The sequence below is a fragment of the Cryptomeria japonica genome, chromosome 1 (assembly GCF_030272615.1).
Source record: "Cryptomeria japonica chromosome 1, Sugi_1.0, whole genome shotgun sequence".
NCBI classification, from domain to species: Eukaryota; Viridiplantae; Streptophyta; class Pinopsida; order Cupressales; family Cupressaceae; genus Cryptomeria; species Cryptomeria japonica.
Genome location: NC_081405.1, coordinates 639,063,168 through 639,082,575, shown reverse-complemented (window position 1 = coordinate 639,082,575; position 19,408 = coordinate 639,063,168). Strand labels below are relative to the sequence as shown.

Below are 19,408 nucleotides of genomic sequence, written 5' to 3'. Positions count from 1 at the left end.
TCGCGTGGGATTTGTGATTCGCGAAGTTCTCTGGTTTTGATTGATTTTTCTCCTAAAAAATCGAGCTTTGTTGTAGTCAGTTTGAGTCACACCCACCAAGACGAGCATCTGCAACCATGGTATCTTGCAGTCAATTTTGGAGTTGGTACTCTTCTACAAAAGGGTTTGCTGATTTTTTCCTCAAAATCATTGTTTCAGGCTTCAAATATTCGTGTGTGCCAGATTTCTAATTCACGTGTGAAGGCTACATTAGCTTGGATGGCTTTTGGTACTCTTTGGTCATTTACATTCTGCAGATCCTGGGAGGGTCTCCATCGCAACAGTGTGTTCTTTTCGTTTGTGATCCAAAGACTTGCAATGTCTTCTGTAAGGTAGATAGAATGACCATTAAAGGAAGGTATTAGAATATTTAATTATATTTTAGTCACTTATATTTAATTCTTTGTTTAATGGTCATTTAAATTTTTAGTTAATTAGCTTTTAAGTTTTATTTAACCTTTAGCTTTTTCTTTTTAGTTAATTAGCTTTTAGCTCTTTAATCTTTTACTTTAACGTTATTTTCTAATTATAGAACATCGTCTTATAACCTCTATATATACGTGTGTATATCGTTCAATGTAATGATCCGATTATTGAATCATTCATTCAATTTATTTTTCAAATATAATTTTAAAATTAAGAATTACAATAAATATTTATTGCAGTACTATAACGCAAATACTTGCCACTACATAGCATTTATTTAACATATTCAATTAAATTCTTAAACGTTAAAAATATAAAATTTAACATTGAATAAGAGAGAGTTTATATTCATCATCATTAATTTTCAAATAAATGATATCTAAGTTCAACCATCAGAACAGCTAGTTTCACCTTAAAAAATTCACTAGTTTAAGCCTTCTTAACTTTGGCACTGTACTGGAGGAACATGTATGATATACATGTACTCCTGCACTATGCCCATACAATAACTCCAGTCGATTTATTCCTCAAAATAGATTTACTTTATATACCCCTTCTCCAATGGCCATTGACCAGTAAACCACCACCTTTCTCAAGTGATCTTCATGATAACCTTCCAAATTACCCAAGAGTGCCATCCATCATTCTTCCATAGCATTAATTATATTTCAACACACCCTTTACAAGGAGCTATTTTAAATTCAATTACACAAATTATATTTCAACACGCCCCCTTTATTTGCAACTTATGAATTATAATGGGAAAAAAAGTCCCATGACGGTGCCCCATTGTAACCGGCCAACACTTGGACGAGGAACTTCTTATGAATTGAACATAATTATATGACTGGTAAAAAAGTTCCATAACAATGCCCCACCTTAACCAGCCATCACTTGGAATAAAGCCAAGCAGGAATACAATTTTTCTGATAACACTAAGATCCATTACTCAGTTCGAATCTTGAACCCAGATTCTTATAGTTTTGTCATTATCTAGCGAACAAGATGCTATTTTGTTTTCAGTAGGATGACAAGAGACACTTATTACTGTGTCTGTATGACCTTCCAACTTCTGGAGAATGTTTTTAGATTGAAGATCCCATATATAGACACAATGGTCTTCAGAGCCACTGACAATGTATATGCCATTAGTCACAGAAAATGTGGAAAAAATACAGAATTTGTTATTTGAATGACCGCTGTATGTCTTCAAAAACTTTCCTGTCTGGTGATTCCAAAGCCTCTGCACAGGCCAAAAAAAATTGAAGTTAAGAAATTGGCATTTCCATCACAGGAAGAAATTTTAAGAAAAGATTAACATAAAGTGCAAATTGAAAACACTAGAATTCTGTGCATCCAATTATCTACGGACATTCTATTCAAAAATGACCAAATTGAAAATGTGTACACAAACAAAGGCCCTGTAGTCCATATCTGAAAACACCTGGAAAGTATTAGGGTTAAAGAAAATAAAAGCATCCCTGAGCCAGAAATACCATTCAGACTTATAATTTCAAACACTTAAACAGGTAAAAGTTGTTCTCTCGTGCGTTATTAGACACCTCAAAACTCGACTTAAAAGACAATAGAAGCACAAAAAATGTCTTGAGATGTCATTTAACAGTCCCTTAAAGAATGCTGGTCAGTTAAGAGGCATTTACCACTCCTCTAAAACTATATAAATATTGAAAGTCTTCCAAGTGTGTTTTTTTAAAATACTTTAAAAAAGAATTGAACTCAATTATTCCAACGAGTTTAGCTCCAACAAATTGATCTACTAAGTCAAAACAGGCCCAACAAGTACATTTATGCTTGGAAAGGCTTGAAATTTGTAATTGTCATACATGATCTAAACAAAATTGACAACATCAATAGGACCAAAATCGTCTCCAATGTAGCAAATAGAAAAATGGTATGGTAAAGAAGCCATAGCGGGCAAAAGCTAGAGCAGTTCCTGTAAGGGTTCCCCAAAGTGGGATATTTACCACATTATAAAATCTGAAATTTGATTTGAGTTCGATACACCTTTACGTGATTTGGAACATCATATTGTCGTTGTTCACAATAATAATGCTTTGTCAAAAAAAATCTCTCAAGTAGAGATTGTCAAATGTGTGGACACATTAATTGCAAGGTATGCAGAGCACGGACAATTGGTCCATCTAATTTCTGTTACAGAGTTTGCTCAGAACCTATTCCATAATTTAAAACAGGTACGGATCTCAGCGCAGATTCAGTCAGGGTTCTGCTTGGGTCTGTAGATTCAGCCTGGATTCAGACTTTAAAAGCAGACACACTAATTAAAAGTTATGGAGATAATCAATCACTTTAACCTCTCTCATTGGATTTGCTCTAACTGCACAGGTTTAGACCAGATACAGATGCTGGTCCAGGTTCAGCCCGGGTTCTGCTAAGCTTGTGAGTTCAGCGTGGGTTAAATCTGACACATACCCAGGCCAAACACACAGGCCCAGGCAGAACACCAGACAAATCTGAGCCAAAACTGTGAAGAACCCACACCCACAAACAAAAATAAAATAAAAAATGAATAAAGTCTGTACCATTGCTATGAACGTATATCCATACCCCACGGCGCACTGCAATTTCTTGCCACACCAATGATTTCCATTGATTTCCATATACAATTGCACAAATATAAATTGTTGCAATTACTTTTTCACATTCGAAATCAACATATCAATTATCAGCTGTGTTATTTATTAAATTTTGTATAAATTGTGCAAACTATGGCTATTTTTTAATATTTTATATACATCGTGCAGCCATTCCCAGCCACATCAATCCTGGGTTATAAAAAAGGCAAACCACCATACCCAAACCCTGAACCACAACCCAAATAATAATTAGAGTCTAACCATTTATCTCTTCAGTTATTATATTTAGGTTTTTAAAAACTTGTGAACTAGACAATGTTTTCTTTTTAGAATTAAATCCCCAACACTTCTAAGTTGGTGAATGACCTAAGAAGTTTTTAAAACCTAAATATTATATTTATCTCTTCGGTTATCATATTATACCAAGGAAAGTGTTGGTGAAAGAAAGGAGTTGGATTTGAGAGAAAGGAAGAATGGCGTGAGGTTACTGCTGACCGCTGTAGAGATACTGGTCCTATTGCAGCAGTGGAGAGGAGAGAGGTGATTCCCAAAGGAAGTGACAAAGGTTAGAGGAAGGAATGCCAAAGTAAAAGCGATACAAATCTGAAGAGGAGGAATGTGACCAAAAGGAAAGCCATAAAGAGAGAGCCAATTTTGTAATATGTAAATGAATGTAATTGCTTGAAGCATACATGAATAAAATATTTTGATGCTTGTTGTGATTGTGGATAATAGAATGAATTTGAATTGAGTTCACCATTGAAGTGGCTGCGTGGCTAGGCTATATGATAATACACCCCTGCCACAACTGTATCACCATGTTAATGTGGTTGTGAATTTGTGATAATGTGAAGATTGGATTCTAACATGAATCCACCATTTCACAAGAGCCTTCCATTTTGCATTCAGTACATACAACCTTTGTACCATGACATGGCAAGCTTTTCATTCAAACTCTTTCACTTTCACTCAAGTCTTCTGCATACTCACAGGATTAGAAGCTTGCAAGATGAACATATGCCCAAGAGGTTCTACATTCTCTCTTTTCTTACTGTCTCATCGAGTCATGAATCCTGATATAAAGTAGGGTTTAGTTATATCAAAGCATTATTAAAAACCAAATGAGATCTTGTTAAACTTGCAAGAAAATTTGCAGGCCAAGTAATTCACAAACAACTCTTGCATTTTGAATCCTGCAATGAGAAAAACCCATGAGTTTTTTGTAAGTTATTCGACAAATTATTACCTGCAACTTAACCAGAGTGAACCAGTTTTCTCTGCGAACACACCCACCCAAAAAATGGCCAAAACTTGATAAAAACCCTTTTTTTCCTCAAATTTGCATGGATACAGATATGGCTATTTTTCAAGATGCCCAATGTGTATTAAAGTTTTATTTAGATTTAAATGTGGAAGTATATAACTGTTGCTTATTATCAATATTTAGAGTATACTTAGTTTAGTTTATTTAAATCTAGAAGTGCGATTATTTAACTAATTTTAAAAATGTTGGAATTAGAATAAATTTTAAAATTAAAATCAACTTATATAATAAACATAAGTCTAATTATTATATGGTATTGATATATTATTAATATTTACATTTAAATATATTTTTAAATTATATTTAGTTTAATTTACTTTAATTTTTTTTTTAGATTTAAATGTGAAAGTATTCAACTGTTGTTAATTATCAATAATTGAAGTATATTTAGTTTATTTCTTTCAATTTAGAAATAAAATTATTTAACTAATTTTAAAAATATTGGAATTTAAATCAATTTTAATATTAAAATCAATAAATATATTAAATATTATTCTTCATTGAATAATTTCTTATTCTAAAAGCAGTCGTCTTGGGGCAAGTCATCTCTAAAGGAATCATTACCATTCACAAGGTTATTAACAAAAATGGCAAAGGCATGATTGTTCAGCTTGACATCAACAAAGCCTACAACAAGGTCCGTTGGAGATTTCTCATGAAAGTTCTAGAACAGTTTGGTTTCAAGTTGTAATGAAGAAAGCTCATTTTTTAGAGTATTTCTACCCCGCTTTTTTCATTTTGGTAAACAAGATTCAAAAAGTTTTCTTTGCTTCTTCCCATTTTCTTCATCAAGGGGATCTGCTCTCCTCATTTCTCTTCATTATCATTGCAAAGGCTTTGGGGAGGTGTACCACTAATGCTAAGTTGGATGGCTCTTGGAAAGGCATTGTTGCAAATAAGGATTTTGAGGCTTTCTCTCAGTTTCAATTTGTGGATGAGACAATTTTGTTTGGGGAGGCCAGTCTTCAAGAAGTTACTACCATCAAGGCAAACCTTAACTCTTACTCTACCACTTTGGGTCAAATGGCAAAAGAACTCAAATTGGAAGTTTTCTTTAATGATTCCCCTAGGAACCAGCAAAGGATTGCTTGCACGCTAGGGTTTCAATAGTGCTCTCTTCCTTCTCGTCACCTAGGTGTCCCAATGTTTGCTGGTGCGCATAAAGCGGCTCTTTGGGATTCTCTTGTTATTGCTTTTCAAACTCAACTCACCCAATGGAGTGATAAGTGGTTGGGCTTAGTAGGCAAAATCACCTTGCTTGAGTTTGTTTCGGCTGCTCTACTAATTATTTTCTTCAGTCCTAAAAGCTCCTAAAGGCATTCTAGATGTTATCAATAAAATCATGAAAGATTTTCTTTAGTAAGGCTTGAAGGAAAGGAAAAAATTTCCTTTAATCACCTGGGACAAGGTTTGCCTCCCTTTGGCTTGTGAAGGGTTGGTCTTTAAAAATTACATCTTAATAATTTGGCCCTAGGGTGTAGTCTGGCTTAAAACATTTTTGCTAACAAGGACTCTTTATGGAGCAAAATTACAAGGAAGAAATATCTTGATTTCATGGATGACACAGACATTTAGTACTCGTAATCCCCCTTCAAGGTCCCATGTTTGGAACTTCATCTTCAAATGCCTTAGAACATTTATGCTAACAAGGTCTTTGTATGGAACAAATTCATGACAAAGAAATATCTTGATTCCATGAATGATACACACTTTCGGTACTCCTGATCCCCCTTCAAGGTCCCATGTTTGGAACTTCATCCTCAAATGCAAGCACATCATTATTGATCACCTTTACTAAGAAGTGAACAAAGAGCAAAGAGCAAATTTATACGCAGATTCTTGTAATGGTCATTAGGGTCTTTTAGAGTGGGAGAATGTGTCAAAGATCAAACTCCCTTATTCATTCCCAATGGTCCAGACCTGCAAACTATATAAGAACTTCCAGCTTAAACGGCATTACCTTCTACAATTAGAAAGATCTCCCTTCGAATATAGGCTCTTTGAACCAAGTCACTGCCATTCAATCCTTTCTTAATTCTACAAAAATCACATTAATGAGAAGGAAGATGAACTTAGATGGACATGCTCAAAAAGTGGATGATAGTCAATAAGGATTGGCTATGACTCTCTTCTTAGAGATCTGAAGATTTGAGGTGGCTTGCGAAACTATGTTGACACAAGGATTGTGGGCCCAAAGAAGACGCTTTACTTGGGCAGAAATCAAAAGATAAGGTCTCACCAGTGACAGGCTAAAAAAATTGGGTTTTCCAACCCTTTCCACTGTCCTTTGTGTCGTCAAGAAGAAGAAACCAATGATAATTTATTCATCAATTGCCCTTTCTTGCATGAATATTGGGAATGGCTAATCAACAAGCTCAAAGGCACATTCTCTATCCCTAGTTCCTTGTTCCAACTCTTCCAAAGTTGGCCTACTAGCATCTCCAAATCATTGTTGTTAGGTTTGTGGAACTCTTGCCCCTCACTGTTGATTTAAACTCTTTAGAAGGAACACAACTGAAGAATCTCCACTATGTGTAGAAATGGGACATTGTGATTGCAAAGCTAGAAATTGATATATTGGAGCTTGCTTTAAGTAGAGTGGTGACCAAGCCTCACCATAAGTGCTTTTCTCTTCTTGGGACAAAGATGTGGTGCTAAATTGGAATGCTCTTTCCAATTCCTCCCATCCTTATTCTAATCACCCCCAAGTCAAATGGTCACCGCCTTTACCAAGTTCATTGAAATTAAATTTTGATAAGGCCTCTCATGGGAACCCAAGATCCTCAAATTGTGTTATAAAGGATTCCTCTAGTAAGATGGTAAAAGCAACAACACAAAAACTTCACCATTGAACCAATAACAAAGTAGAGGCTAAAGCTCTACTTCTTAGCCTTCAAATGGTCAAAGCCTATAATTTAGACAATGTTGTAATCAAAGGCAATTCTATGGTTGTCACTTTGGGCTTCAAAAATCTGCATTCTTCAAACTAGAAAATAAGGAATACTTTTAGGGAGTTTTGGGACATTTTTTATTTCATTCAACACTGATTTATAAACAGAGATGTAGTTACAGATTTTTTACCCTACATGGGCATCAATCAGCTCCTCATGCTAAAGGTGGCTGAGGATTCGTCTAGGTAATCAGAATTGCCAACCTTAATTGGCAATGATATCCCCAAGCTTGTCATGAATTTTATGCGTCAACAACAAATGTCGCGTTTTAATAGTGTCTTGGCATATCCATTCAATGAATACCACTCATGATATTGGCCTTTCATTTCTCATTTCTTCAAGGTTTGTTGCAAATGTGTGTGACATGTCATGGAGCCCTCCTTACAGCTTGTTTTTGTTAGACAAATGGCCTTTGCTGGGAGATTATTGTTTTGAGGCTAAGGAAGGTCTTCTTTAATCATTAAGACAAGGTCATAGAAGCTATTTTGGAAATTCTAGATTGTGATTTTGTAAAGGGTGTTGTCAAGCATCAAGTTAACAATGAATTGTTGAAAATGTACTTTTTCTTACAAGTGATAAGAAACTCTCTAAGGCTCGAGATTGCTATTTTATTTGGGATAAATTCAAGGTTGACATGGATGAGAAGGTTGATAAAGCCTTACTTTTGTCAGTGAGGTACAAATCATTGAAAGGATACTAGAGGTGCTTGCTTGAGAGGTAGCTGCCATTCATAATGTAATGTCCCTTCTACGATTATTGGCTAGTAAGAGACAATTATTTCAAAGCCTTAACTTACTAGAGATTATAATATCAGATTTAGATTATGGATTATATAATCAAATAGTCTGAACACAAATATATAGAGATATTTAAACTTTCAATGTCATTTGATCTTTCTATTATAACCAATGCCGAGTGAATAATATGTCTTTAAACTTTCCCTTTCACTAATGTTAATGAGGGATGGTTGATTGGATAGAAGCTGTCTCTAATCTGATCTTTGAAGAATATGATATTTGTAATCTTCCAATCTGCGACTTGATTCAACTGCTCTCCCAATAATGATGATAGAACTATGCAATGAACTCTGTTGTTTCTGCTATATCTGATATCATCAACAAGATATGCAGGACCCAAGGCAATTTCTATATCTAATATGACAATGTACTTATGCAAAATATGGTGATGCCGTTTATGAACGATCTGTTGCTATTTCAGATTCAGATTTATGTGCTTGCAACTCTAATAGTGATGTTATTTCTGATTATGCTTTCTATTCATGGTATCCGCTGCTCCTTAATTTTGCTGTTGTTGAGTTTAGGATCAGAAGTGAAATAAGCAGAAGTACAGAAATAATAAACACTTGAACACAGCAAATACCCTGGGAAAACCCTCCTTCTTGAGGGAGAAAAATCCAACCAATAGTATCTCTTATATTATTGAATAATACAGAAAATTTGCCTTTACAACTTGGCCAATCTCAAGGCCCATACAATGATGAAGTGAAGGTAGCTCACTAGGCGTGTATTTACAACTGAAATAACATCTCCTTAATAGGTATTGATCTGACGCAATATGCCAATATGCTGAAGATATCGAACTCCTTCCTCAAGTGCTAGTTTGTCTACAATGTGTTGAATCCACCAACGAATGAATATTGCATGAGTGTATATATGCAAATTGAGGTGCCTTTTCAAGAATAGTCGGCCCCAAGAGAGACATCTTTACAAAACATGAAATAGGACGACTTCTTATCAAGTCGGCTATAATTTAAATGGAGGCGTCTCACACTTGAGTCGGCCTCATACACGAATCATTTAATTATTTGAATTTGATAGGAAAAAGAATCTCCTGCTGCTACAATAACATCAACAGCTGTTATGTCTGATGAATCGGTAACACAAGCAGATTGACGATCACTATATCGCTTGATGGTGATATGTTCACTTTTCTGTGGGTAACTTATCTACGTGCAATTTGAATGAGGCTGTCTCAGATGCGAATTCGACTTGCTTATGAGCCTGATTATGTGCCTATGACATTTGTTCAATAAGAGCAATCCAAACTGAATAGAAAATAAGATATAAACTCCACAATGATCTTCGAATGAGTTTGATCCAACTCTTATATCTCCCAAATTGAAAGGGTTGCAATCCTTGGAGTTGATGAGTCGTGTCTCTTCTAGATTGAACTTTCTTCATAACAATTGTTGCCATAATTAATCGCTGCCTTCGTACGTTTCCACATCGGTGTCTTGATTGACAGTTAGTTATCCTTATACCATTTCATTAAGAGATCCACTTATCGAATTGATATTTTGCATAATACCAATTAGTCTCTTCATCGATTAAAGGTGCTTAATTATACTTGTCAATACTATTAAGTATTAAGGACTCTTGACACTCGTACAAGTCGCTGTTACTTTCCATTTACCGATCTCTTAATGCTATTATTACCGGCAACAAATCCTTGTATTTAACTTGATAATATAAGTTGCTGTGATTATTACTCTTCCTTCATGTTGATTATGATGTAGACTCTATTGATGTTATCATCTCATAGTCTATTACTCTTGGGAGTATCGTTAGGCATCTTGTGCAATCAGATTTGGAATTACTGATTATGATACTCGATCTTGTGACTTGTTATATTGCTTCTTCTGATCTGATCTGATCCAGGGTGACATGGTGATATGCTGCACTCGTTGGTTAGGGATATCACACATAAACTTCTTAGTGGAAATGTTGGGAGTTCTTCCTTCATTTTGAGAATGAATGTATTGCAGCTCTTCCGGCCTGCGAAGTTCTCTCTAAAGAAAGAGAGATACAATGTTGCAAAGGCTGAGAAAGCTATAAGTTTTTCGCCGAATAGGTTGCTCTGGTTAGAATGGAAGACAAGTCTTAAGCTCCTAAATTGTGTTGGTCTTAGCTAGTGTCCTTGGGTGCTAGGATGGTTTCTATTTTGTTGTTTCTACGTCTGTTATAAGCCATTGATATTAGTTTTTTGCAGGGTTCTCGGTTGGGGTGGACACTCTGTTTGTGCACTTTTTTGTATAGTTATGTATTGGTTATGTTTGGATGTATTGGTAATGTTTGGGGTGGACACTCTGGTTTTATAAAAAACCAAAAATCACATTAACAGCATTAACTGAACTGGGTTTTATTAATGTAAAACATTTGACAACATATACTGAAGTAGGGGGCTTTGAAGAGTTACATTTAACATTCATCAGATTTTAGTGATTTGATGTTTCTGTTTAAAAGAGACAGTGAACAGCTTTTTCTAACTTGTACTTTTTTAAAAAGAAAATTGATTTTCAACTGATTTTGATACAATGTAATTTTAAAGAATCAGACATGTAACAGCCTTCATTAACCTGGTGCTTTATGTGAGAAAAAGCAAAAATACCACCAAACCGTGATGCACAGGAGCTGTGACCAACTGGTAAAGACAGATAGATTACTATACTTAAGATTTGCATCCACACTTCATCCGGGAATTGTTGGGCAAACCTCTGCACAATGATGTAGTTGCATCAAAACAAACAAAAGTGTGCATTTGCTACACAACTGGGCAGTGTTCCATGGAGCATCCCCCTCAAATCGCCCTGTTTCCAGCACACGTACAATCTGGGATGTGGGAAATTAGGGGGATGTCCCCTGCCACCGCACAACCTCTACTAAAGACCTGCAGACGTTTCTGGGATGTCCCTTGGAAACTTGGGGGCTCTAGGAAAGCCCCAAGACATCCAAGGGACTCCCAAGAGTCTCCCAACTGTCCCAGAGATTTCCAGGCATCCCCCATGGCAGAAAAATGAAAATGTCAACGTTTCTTAAAATATCAAAAACTGTTTTCAATCTGCATGCCACAAACCCTAACCCTAAAAGTCTACAGGCCCCTACCAATCCCTAAGCACTCACAAAAAAAACTTATATAAGATATGTATTGAAAATGCTAGGATTTGAGTTAGGCTACGATTTGAGTTAGACAAGACTGCTTCATGACGATTAAATTGTGCAAATCAACTGAAATTGGAAAGGACAGAAATAAATCTGAACTGAGATGGAATGTTAGAGAATATTGATACATGGAAACCTAGATATCCACGAATTTGAGAAACCAATAATATAATAATTAACCTACCCTTGAAAACAATGAAAAGTTTAAATAATTGATGCATTATTTTTACGCTTGATACAGATGGAGACCTATATAAAGAGCTCTAACTCTGAAATCTTATTATTATTAATTTTTAATTTTAATGAGCCACCACAAGATTAGAAACCAGTCGCACGATAATATATACTTGCGATTAATAAATAATTTCATATTTGATATAGGCAGAGTTACATAAAGAGCTGTTAAAAGAAATCCAATAATTGATCTTGAAGAACTGCAACAAGGTGCGGTTCGAGATATTGATCCTCAAAATTGTGTTCTTTTGTCAATGAAATAAATTCAATACTTGTCAATTCCCAATTTCCAATGGAATTTAATAAGATTTATCAAATATAATCCTCATCAGAAACAAAAATGAAAACTGAATAGTTGTTATAATTAGTATTATTGGAACGCAATTAGTGAATTGATATTTCTATTTCTATCTGCCGCCTTTACAATTTTTAAAAACGTTTCTTCTCATCATTGTAGATTGCAGAAACTCTAGTTTTCAAAATAATAATTAATTTTACTGTGTAGAGCTTTCAAAAAATATACATTGTGATTCATCTATCAACTCGCTTAACATTCTTTTATTTTGATGATGGATCATGAAATGTGATAAAAACTTGCACACAATCTAAAACCTAGATCAAACAAATTATAAAGTATGAAATTACTGATTTAAAACACATGAAAACAAAGCTTACTGAACTAAATGTTCAACTTTAAAATGAGAAAAAAATTGTTGACCTAAAGCCCTTTTTTTTCAGTTCTTTTAAAATATTAAAAATATAGAAAGCAAAAACTAAAATTTACCAGTGTGTTGTCAAGTGTTCCGGCCAAGATGAACTTCCCGTTGGGCGAAAACTTGGCAAACGACATGGGCGTATTCTGCTCATCTCCAAGCGTCCCGGAGCACTGCCACGTAGCAGTGTCCCAAACCCTACAAACTCCATCATAGCCACAGGTGGCCAGCAGGGAGCCGTCGCGGTTGAAGTTGACGGCCGTGACGGGCTCCTGATGGTCCGCCAAAACCCTGACGCACTTGCCGCTATTGACGTCCCAAATTCTGGCAGTGTTGTCAAAGCCCCCGGAGGCAAGGAGGCTCGAACGCGGGTGGAAATCCACGCAAAAGACGTGGCCGGCGTGGGCCTTTAGGGTTTGAACGCTGAGGGTTTCTTTAGCGGGCTTCCATGCATGAAGGGTTTGGAGTGAGGAGGTGTCATAGAGGCGGAGGGTGGCGTCGTCGGAGGCGGAGGCAAGGCGGAGCGAATCGGGCGCCCAGGCGAGGTCTGAGACTCCGTGGGTGTGCCCCACTAGCGAGGTTTTAGTGGAGAAAGAGGTGGCGGAGTAGAGGCGGAGGGTTTTGTCGCCAGAGGCGCTGCCCAGGAGCTGTCCTGAAGGAGAGAATTTCACGGCCGATACAGCGGCACTGTGGCCTTTCAGGACGTGCCGTTGCTTGTAGGGTTTGAAGGATGCGGATGAAGATGACGACATGGCGTCGGCAATGGTGGCGGAGGCAACGATTGGGTGTTTTATTATGTTGCCATGGACTGGCCGAGCTGCAGCTTGCTGCTCCGACAGTGAGGGGAGTGCAAATCAATTTGATGCGAATTTCAAAATTTTCTTACGCTGAATTCGGGAATGGCGGCAGAAAACGGGGTGCAGAAAATAAGCACTTTTGAGGTTCAAAATTAGAAATAAGCTATGGAAGAAGGGGGCTGAAAATAAGCAGCAAGTGCTTATTAACAAAAGTGTCATGTGGCTCTACAATTTGTTTTGTTTCTTTTTTTAAGATTTGTTTTTTAATTTTTTTTTAATTTTAAGTGTACAAATTAAGTATTAATATTAGGGGAAAGGACTTAGTAGTTGTGCACCCTAACTTTGCGCTTCTCAAAATCTTACGTGGAAATTTCAAATCACTCTGATTTTTTTACAGCAGCTTACTTGCACTTCTCAAAATCTTACGTGGAAATTGAGATGTTTTGTTTACAACTAAGCAGCAAAAATAAATATTCATGGGACCAGTTGCTTCACAAATAATTCCTAAAAATATTGAGCAGTGGCTGCTAGCCAAAATAAGCTAAGCAGTTGCATGGGAACATGTCCTAAGAAGTTGAACTTCAATGAGAGTATCTAAATTGGGGTACGAAAATTCCACCTCATATTATAAAAAATTTCAACAATATCATTGTCAACAGCTACTCTCCACACAAAATGGTATTGTAAAAAAAAATCAGATTTGCAAATCAGAGTGTTTTCGCCCAACTTTTTGTGGTTTTATAGTAATGGGAATGCAGATCACAAGGATTTTAGAAACTATATGGAGTGTTGTTTTGTGTGGAGATTAGCCGCATCCATGAGGGTTCCTTAAAAATTGGACAAGTAACTTTGAAATATCTCTTTTCAAGAATGGCGACTTCAGTTATAGGACCATTATGATCAATCTTTTGACTGCAAAGTTATTTGGCAGTATGATAGAAAATAGAATCAACAAGTGGGCGGAAGGAATAGATAAATGTGTTAAAGGGCAAGCGGATTTCAAAGATAAGCATTCCACAGTTGATCACAATATAACTTTAAAGCATATCACTGAAAAAGTTTGGGAGAAAAAGGAGGAAGCCTTTTGTTGTTTTGTTGGTTTCAAAAAAGCTTTTGACACGATCCCTAAGGATGAGCTTTGACATAGAATGGAGGAACTTAGGGTTCCTATGCATCTTAGAGCAACTATTAATAGGTTTTATAAGGAGGTTAAAGTCAAAATTAGAACTTCAATTCGCATATCTAAAAGTTTCAGGAGTGATATCAAGGTCAAGCAAAAGTGCCCATTTTCCCTACCTTTTTTTATATATAGACAAACTTGAAAAATGATTAAACTTGCAAGGGGGTGATGGTGTCCATTTGGGTGAGTTTTTTATAGGGTTTCTTTTATATGTGTGATGACTTTATTTTGATTGCTAAATCTGCTCTTGGCTTGCAAGAGCACTTAATTTCCCTTGTGTTACTACTTATCAAATTGTCATTAGTTTTTATATTCAAAGTCATACTATATACTCTAGTCAGTTAACACTACTGAATCATGCAGTCGGTATAATAAAGAAGTCGGTATGCACAATCAAGTCAGTTATAGAGGAAAGCAGTCACAGAATGCAGTATACACCAAGCTGTCTACCGAGTATCTTTTTACGACTACCGAGCAGCAAAGATGACACACCGAGTTAATATACACTGAGTGAAACATGTTACCAGATACATTGAACCTGGACATGCATATGAAAACGTGTTACAAGATCGAGGCACATCTAACCGTTATTACATTGGAAATTGCACCAGAAGATTGTGTATGATTTTGAGATCAATCTAACCAATGAAATATTTTGTATAGTTATTCATTCAAGGAATCTTGTTTGTAAGATTGAAGCAATGAATTGGATCACCGTCTTAAGAGATCTATTTATATAGCATTAGTTAAGGGTGTATATATGTGTGTAAGAAGACTGTTACAGAGACACAGAGGTCACCGAGAAGGTTTTCAGAGAACAGTCTAAGAACAGAGTAAACAGAAGGGTTTACCAAGTTACTATATGGATTACTGAGGTATGCTATAAGAAAGGTAATCTATTCTGAGCACATAGAATCTGCTATAACATTTCAGATGTAAAGTTGCAGATATTTGTAATGATTTTATTGTAATATTGTGAAGTTGAAAGAGAAACCTTTAACAAGGTAAAAGACTCTAATCAATTCTATAAATTGTAAAGCCTCTAACCAGGTGCAGCATTTAGAATAAATGTTGTAAAATCCTTTAGCAAGGTATATCTAACAGATCTCGTTACTCCTAACAGGGTAAGCTATCAGAAATAGCTAAAATGTAGCTCTAACCGAGCATTCTTTATTATTGCAGTAGTGAAGTTGTGGGTGCCATCCCCACCGCAGTTTTTCTCTCTAACCAAGAGTTTCTGCGTAACCAAAATACATGTGTTATGGAGTGAATAATGTATGATTGTTATCTATTTGTTTTAACTTTATTTTACGTTACTACACTATTCTGTTTATGCATAACAGTAAAGTTATTATTCAAGAAAAGTTTTGGAGTACTGATTCACCCCTCCCCTCTCAGTACATTAGCTTTCCAGATTGGGCCTAACACCTTGACCATTTTTGTAGAACGATGGGGATGCGAGTCAATATTAGCAAGACGAAAGTGATGGTTTTCTCTAACAAAAGAAAATATAACCATCATAAGTTCTACTTCGAAATTAGTACTCTTGAAGAAGTGGCAAATTACAAATAACTCAAAATTGACTTCAACAAAAATATAAGTTGTGAAGGTTGCAAAAAGAAGAGAACTTTGGGAGGCTATAAAGCATTTTATGCTTTTCAAAATATGTGTAGAGAGGCAAAGCTATGGGATTGGAAGACTACCCAAACTCTTTTTGGGCTTTTAGAGCTTCTGGTTGTCCTCTATGGTTGTGAATTGTAGGCTAGCAGTACCTTTGATTTATAGTCGAAGCAAATAAAAAATATTCAAAAATGCTCGATTACAAACAAGTTCAAAATTAAAAGTTCAATCCCTTGTGATATCATGTCGAGTGAAATGGGGGCTATACCTATTGAAATAATTATTATGGTGAGACTCATAAAATATTCAAAAAGAATTGAGCAAGTGGAAGAGGGCAGATGGCCAAAGATTGTCTTCAATGACACATTGTGCAAAATAAAGAAGACTTGGATACGACAAAATAGCAAATGGTTTAGTAAATGAGATATTTACTTGAACATGTGCCCCATGCATAGTAAAGGGATAAAGGATTTTGTTATGGATAATTTCCACAAGCGTACTTAGGATAAAGGGCTGGGGAGAAAGAAAAAGTATAATATTGAAGAGTTTAATCCCACTTGTAATCATCATCAAAAGGTGTACATATGGACCAATATCCCTCGGAGAGTCAAAATTTGTATTGCTCAATTAAGTACTAACTCTCATCAACTCCATTGTGAAAAAAGGACACTAGAAAGAAACAAAAGAGGCTTGGGAAGAAAGAGTGTGTATTTTTCACATTTCCAAAAAAGTGGAAATAGAAAAGCACTTCATTTTAGAGTGTGATGTCTTCAAGGACAATAGGCATAGTTGTGTAAATACATTGGTGGCTAGCTCTTGGGATAATTTATTTAGCAAGGGGATTGTGGAAATTTTGGGGGTGCTCGTCATCACATTGCACAAAAAAAGGGTTGAAATGCAAAAGGTCAGTTTGTTAGGCGGTCTGTCCCATAGTTTATTTTTAGCCTCTTAGATGTTAAAATAATTTATTTCCTTCTTTCCATTAGGTATGAGACAATTTATGGTTTGGAAGAAATTAAATTTTAATGGGGAGAATGATGGTACTTTTTTTATTGCATTGTTTGCTAAGGTTTAATTTTTTTAGATATGATTACATAGTTTTGATCTTTGAGTCACTTTGATGAATTGCTTTTCTATGTTTGTGGTCCAATGTAATCAAAGGAAAGTTTCTAGTTTAGATGTATGTTTATCATAATGTTGTTATCCACTTATTATAACAGTAGGGATATGTGCATCTATGTAATCTAACCTCTCTAAAATGATTCTACATTTTACATGTATACAAAATTTAAAATTTGTGCCACTTTGATCAATTTCATATGTATTCTCTCAAATTCATTCCAATATACTTTAGGACTTTTCTTGTAAGAGATATTTTTTCTTTAAAATTTGTTTGTAAATTTTAGCACTAATTCATTAAAAAGTGGTGCAAAGGAGCATGTACAATTGTCAAATTTGTATGCGCACAATTTTGGATTCATTTTAGAAGGTATATTCATTTTGTTAAGTTTAGTATATAGGGTCCATCTAGACACAATCTTGACCATATCCTATAAGGTATATGCATCTACACCTCAACCCTAACTTGAAAGGATATGAAATCCACAAGATTCATCTAGCGTAATCATGATTTCATCTCATAAGAGATAGTTTACATCCACACCCTAGTGCTAGCTTATAAGGGGATATGTGTTCAACCAAATTTATTCAAGGATGTGATCCTCTACTCAATTTATAAGGATATACATTTTGTCAAATTTATCTAAGATATGCATTCCATTAAATGCATCCAAAATACAATGGAATGCAATCTTAAAGTCATTCTTAATAGTGTTAAGTATATGCACTTTGGAAGAAGAACTCAACAAGACTTGATCCTTGATAACAATTTTTTTAAACTATTCAACTGAACACTAAACTAACGACTCAACTATTAAAAACAATGTGAAACAACTAATACTCGTTGTATCAATTCACTCTATTTTGATCCACCCTAGCATTTCTCTAACAACTAAACATGCATTTTGGCATATGTAATCTTTATTGTATTATTCTTTTATCTTAGCTTTCTCATGAATCCAAAACTCTCCAAATAAACAAACAATCAAACTTGTATGGATTATAGTTTTATTGCTTGTTTGTTTGCAGAGTTTTGGATTCACAATGGTATTGCATTCGTGCAGACAAAGTACAATGTAGGAACTGATTATAAAAAAATACATATTTAATTAATCGTTGTTAAAACATTAGATTGCAACGAGTTATAATGCATTTTTTTCTAACCTTTGACTTTATTGCAATATTTAACTTTTTGAGTAATAGCAATATTAATGACAGCAAAAACTAGAATTCCAAATAGCAGAAACCCTTGAATTGAATGATGATGTATATCTCTTTGTTTCACACCAACTAAAGAAAGTCATAATGGAATGAAGTTTTCTCCAAACCAATAGGGCTTCAAAGGTCGCACAAACCCTACCAGACTAAAATATTAATGTCCAACTTGTTGACGTGGCTAAAATTACGGAACTACAACTCCATCCGGCCAATGCATAATAGAATGATCTCATCGAGTATCCTATCCTCTCTTGTATAAGGAAGCCCTGATGTTGTTTTAGTTGATCAATGGGGACGACCTCAAGGTTCCAAATGTTAATTCTTGATTGTGGGATAACTCAGTGATCGATGTGTTTTGTTGGGAGCACAAGGGGACTTACATTTTGCAACAAGTTGGTCTGCTGCGATTTTTGGACTGGGAAATAAAAGCAAAAGAGAAGGGTTCAATAAGCCTAAGGAAAGGATGATAACAGTTGATGCAGCGGGTAGACAAATTTCGATAAACAAATTCTTTTTTTTGCCAGAGATACACTCACAACTAGACAAGAACTGTGCAATCTCCAAGGGATGAAGGATTTTCAGACCGAAGACATTCATTTAGGCACCCAATTCTAGCGCAGCTTAAGACGAACACCTGTAGTTGAACTAAGCACAGTTTGGGTTCAGACTAACCATGCACGGTGACCTACAATCAACAGACCCCCAATGGTATGAACCAGAAATGCATCAAATACCCTTCCACACTTCACCATTAAAATCCCTGCACTCTAAAATTAACTAGCTGAAAGAAACCATGCAAACAGACTAAAACAAAGACAACAAAAACCATATTTCAATGTTCATATATTTGCTTTAGCTGCCATTACAACAATTTTTGCAGCATCTCTATGCTATGCCTAAAATCTAACCTATTCTAACTCTGAAATCTAACTACAAAATTCTAACCTTTTACAAAAGAAAGGCCTCTGCCTTTTATAGATTTTATATGTCGAACCGATGGCCAAGATTGACTGCATCCAAGGGTTGCAACTTGCGAAGTTGGCAGCTTTAACCCATGCCCACTCAATTTTCAGTTATCCTCTCAACCACTATCTCAACTACTAACAACTGTTTGGCTTCAATTTGGGTCTATCCGATAGTTGGACATAACTGACCTGTGTCCCCTCTATTTTAAAATATTTTGAGTGGGGCCCACAGGCAGTTTTACATTAAA

At 35.6% G+C, this 19,408-nt stretch overlaps 1 protein-coding gene across 1 annotated transcript; it reads right to left on the bottom strand.

Annotated features, from left to right (window-relative positions):
* Nucleotides 1–1,086: 1,086 nt before the first annotated feature.
* On the bottom strand, nucleotides 1,087–13,240 carry LOC131042476 (COMPASS-like H3K4 histone methylase component WDR5A). Its single transcript, XM_057975774.2, has 2 exons — nucleotides 12,333–13,240; nucleotides 1,087–1,708 (listed from the first exon to the last, which is right to left on the bottom strand). The coding sequence occupies exons 1-2, from the start codon at nucleotides 13,011–13,013 to the stop codon at nucleotides 1,415–1,417; spliced, it is 975 nt and encodes a 324-aa protein (XP_057831757.2). The 5' UTR covers nucleotides 13,014–13,240; the 3' UTR covers nucleotides 1,087–1,414.
* Nucleotides 13,241–19,408: the final 6,168 nt, after the last annotated feature.

Excerpts from the sequence above, each read along its gene's own strand:
- LOC131042476 (XM_057975774.2), bottom strand. The coding sequence starts at position 13,013 with ATGTCGTCATCTTCATCCGCATCCTTCAAACCCTACAAGCAACGGCAC. Across the intron at positions 1,709-12,332 it reads GAACACTTGACAACACACTG|AGGCTTTGGAATCACCAGAC; the intron begins GTAAATTTTAGT and ends TGGCCTGTGCAG.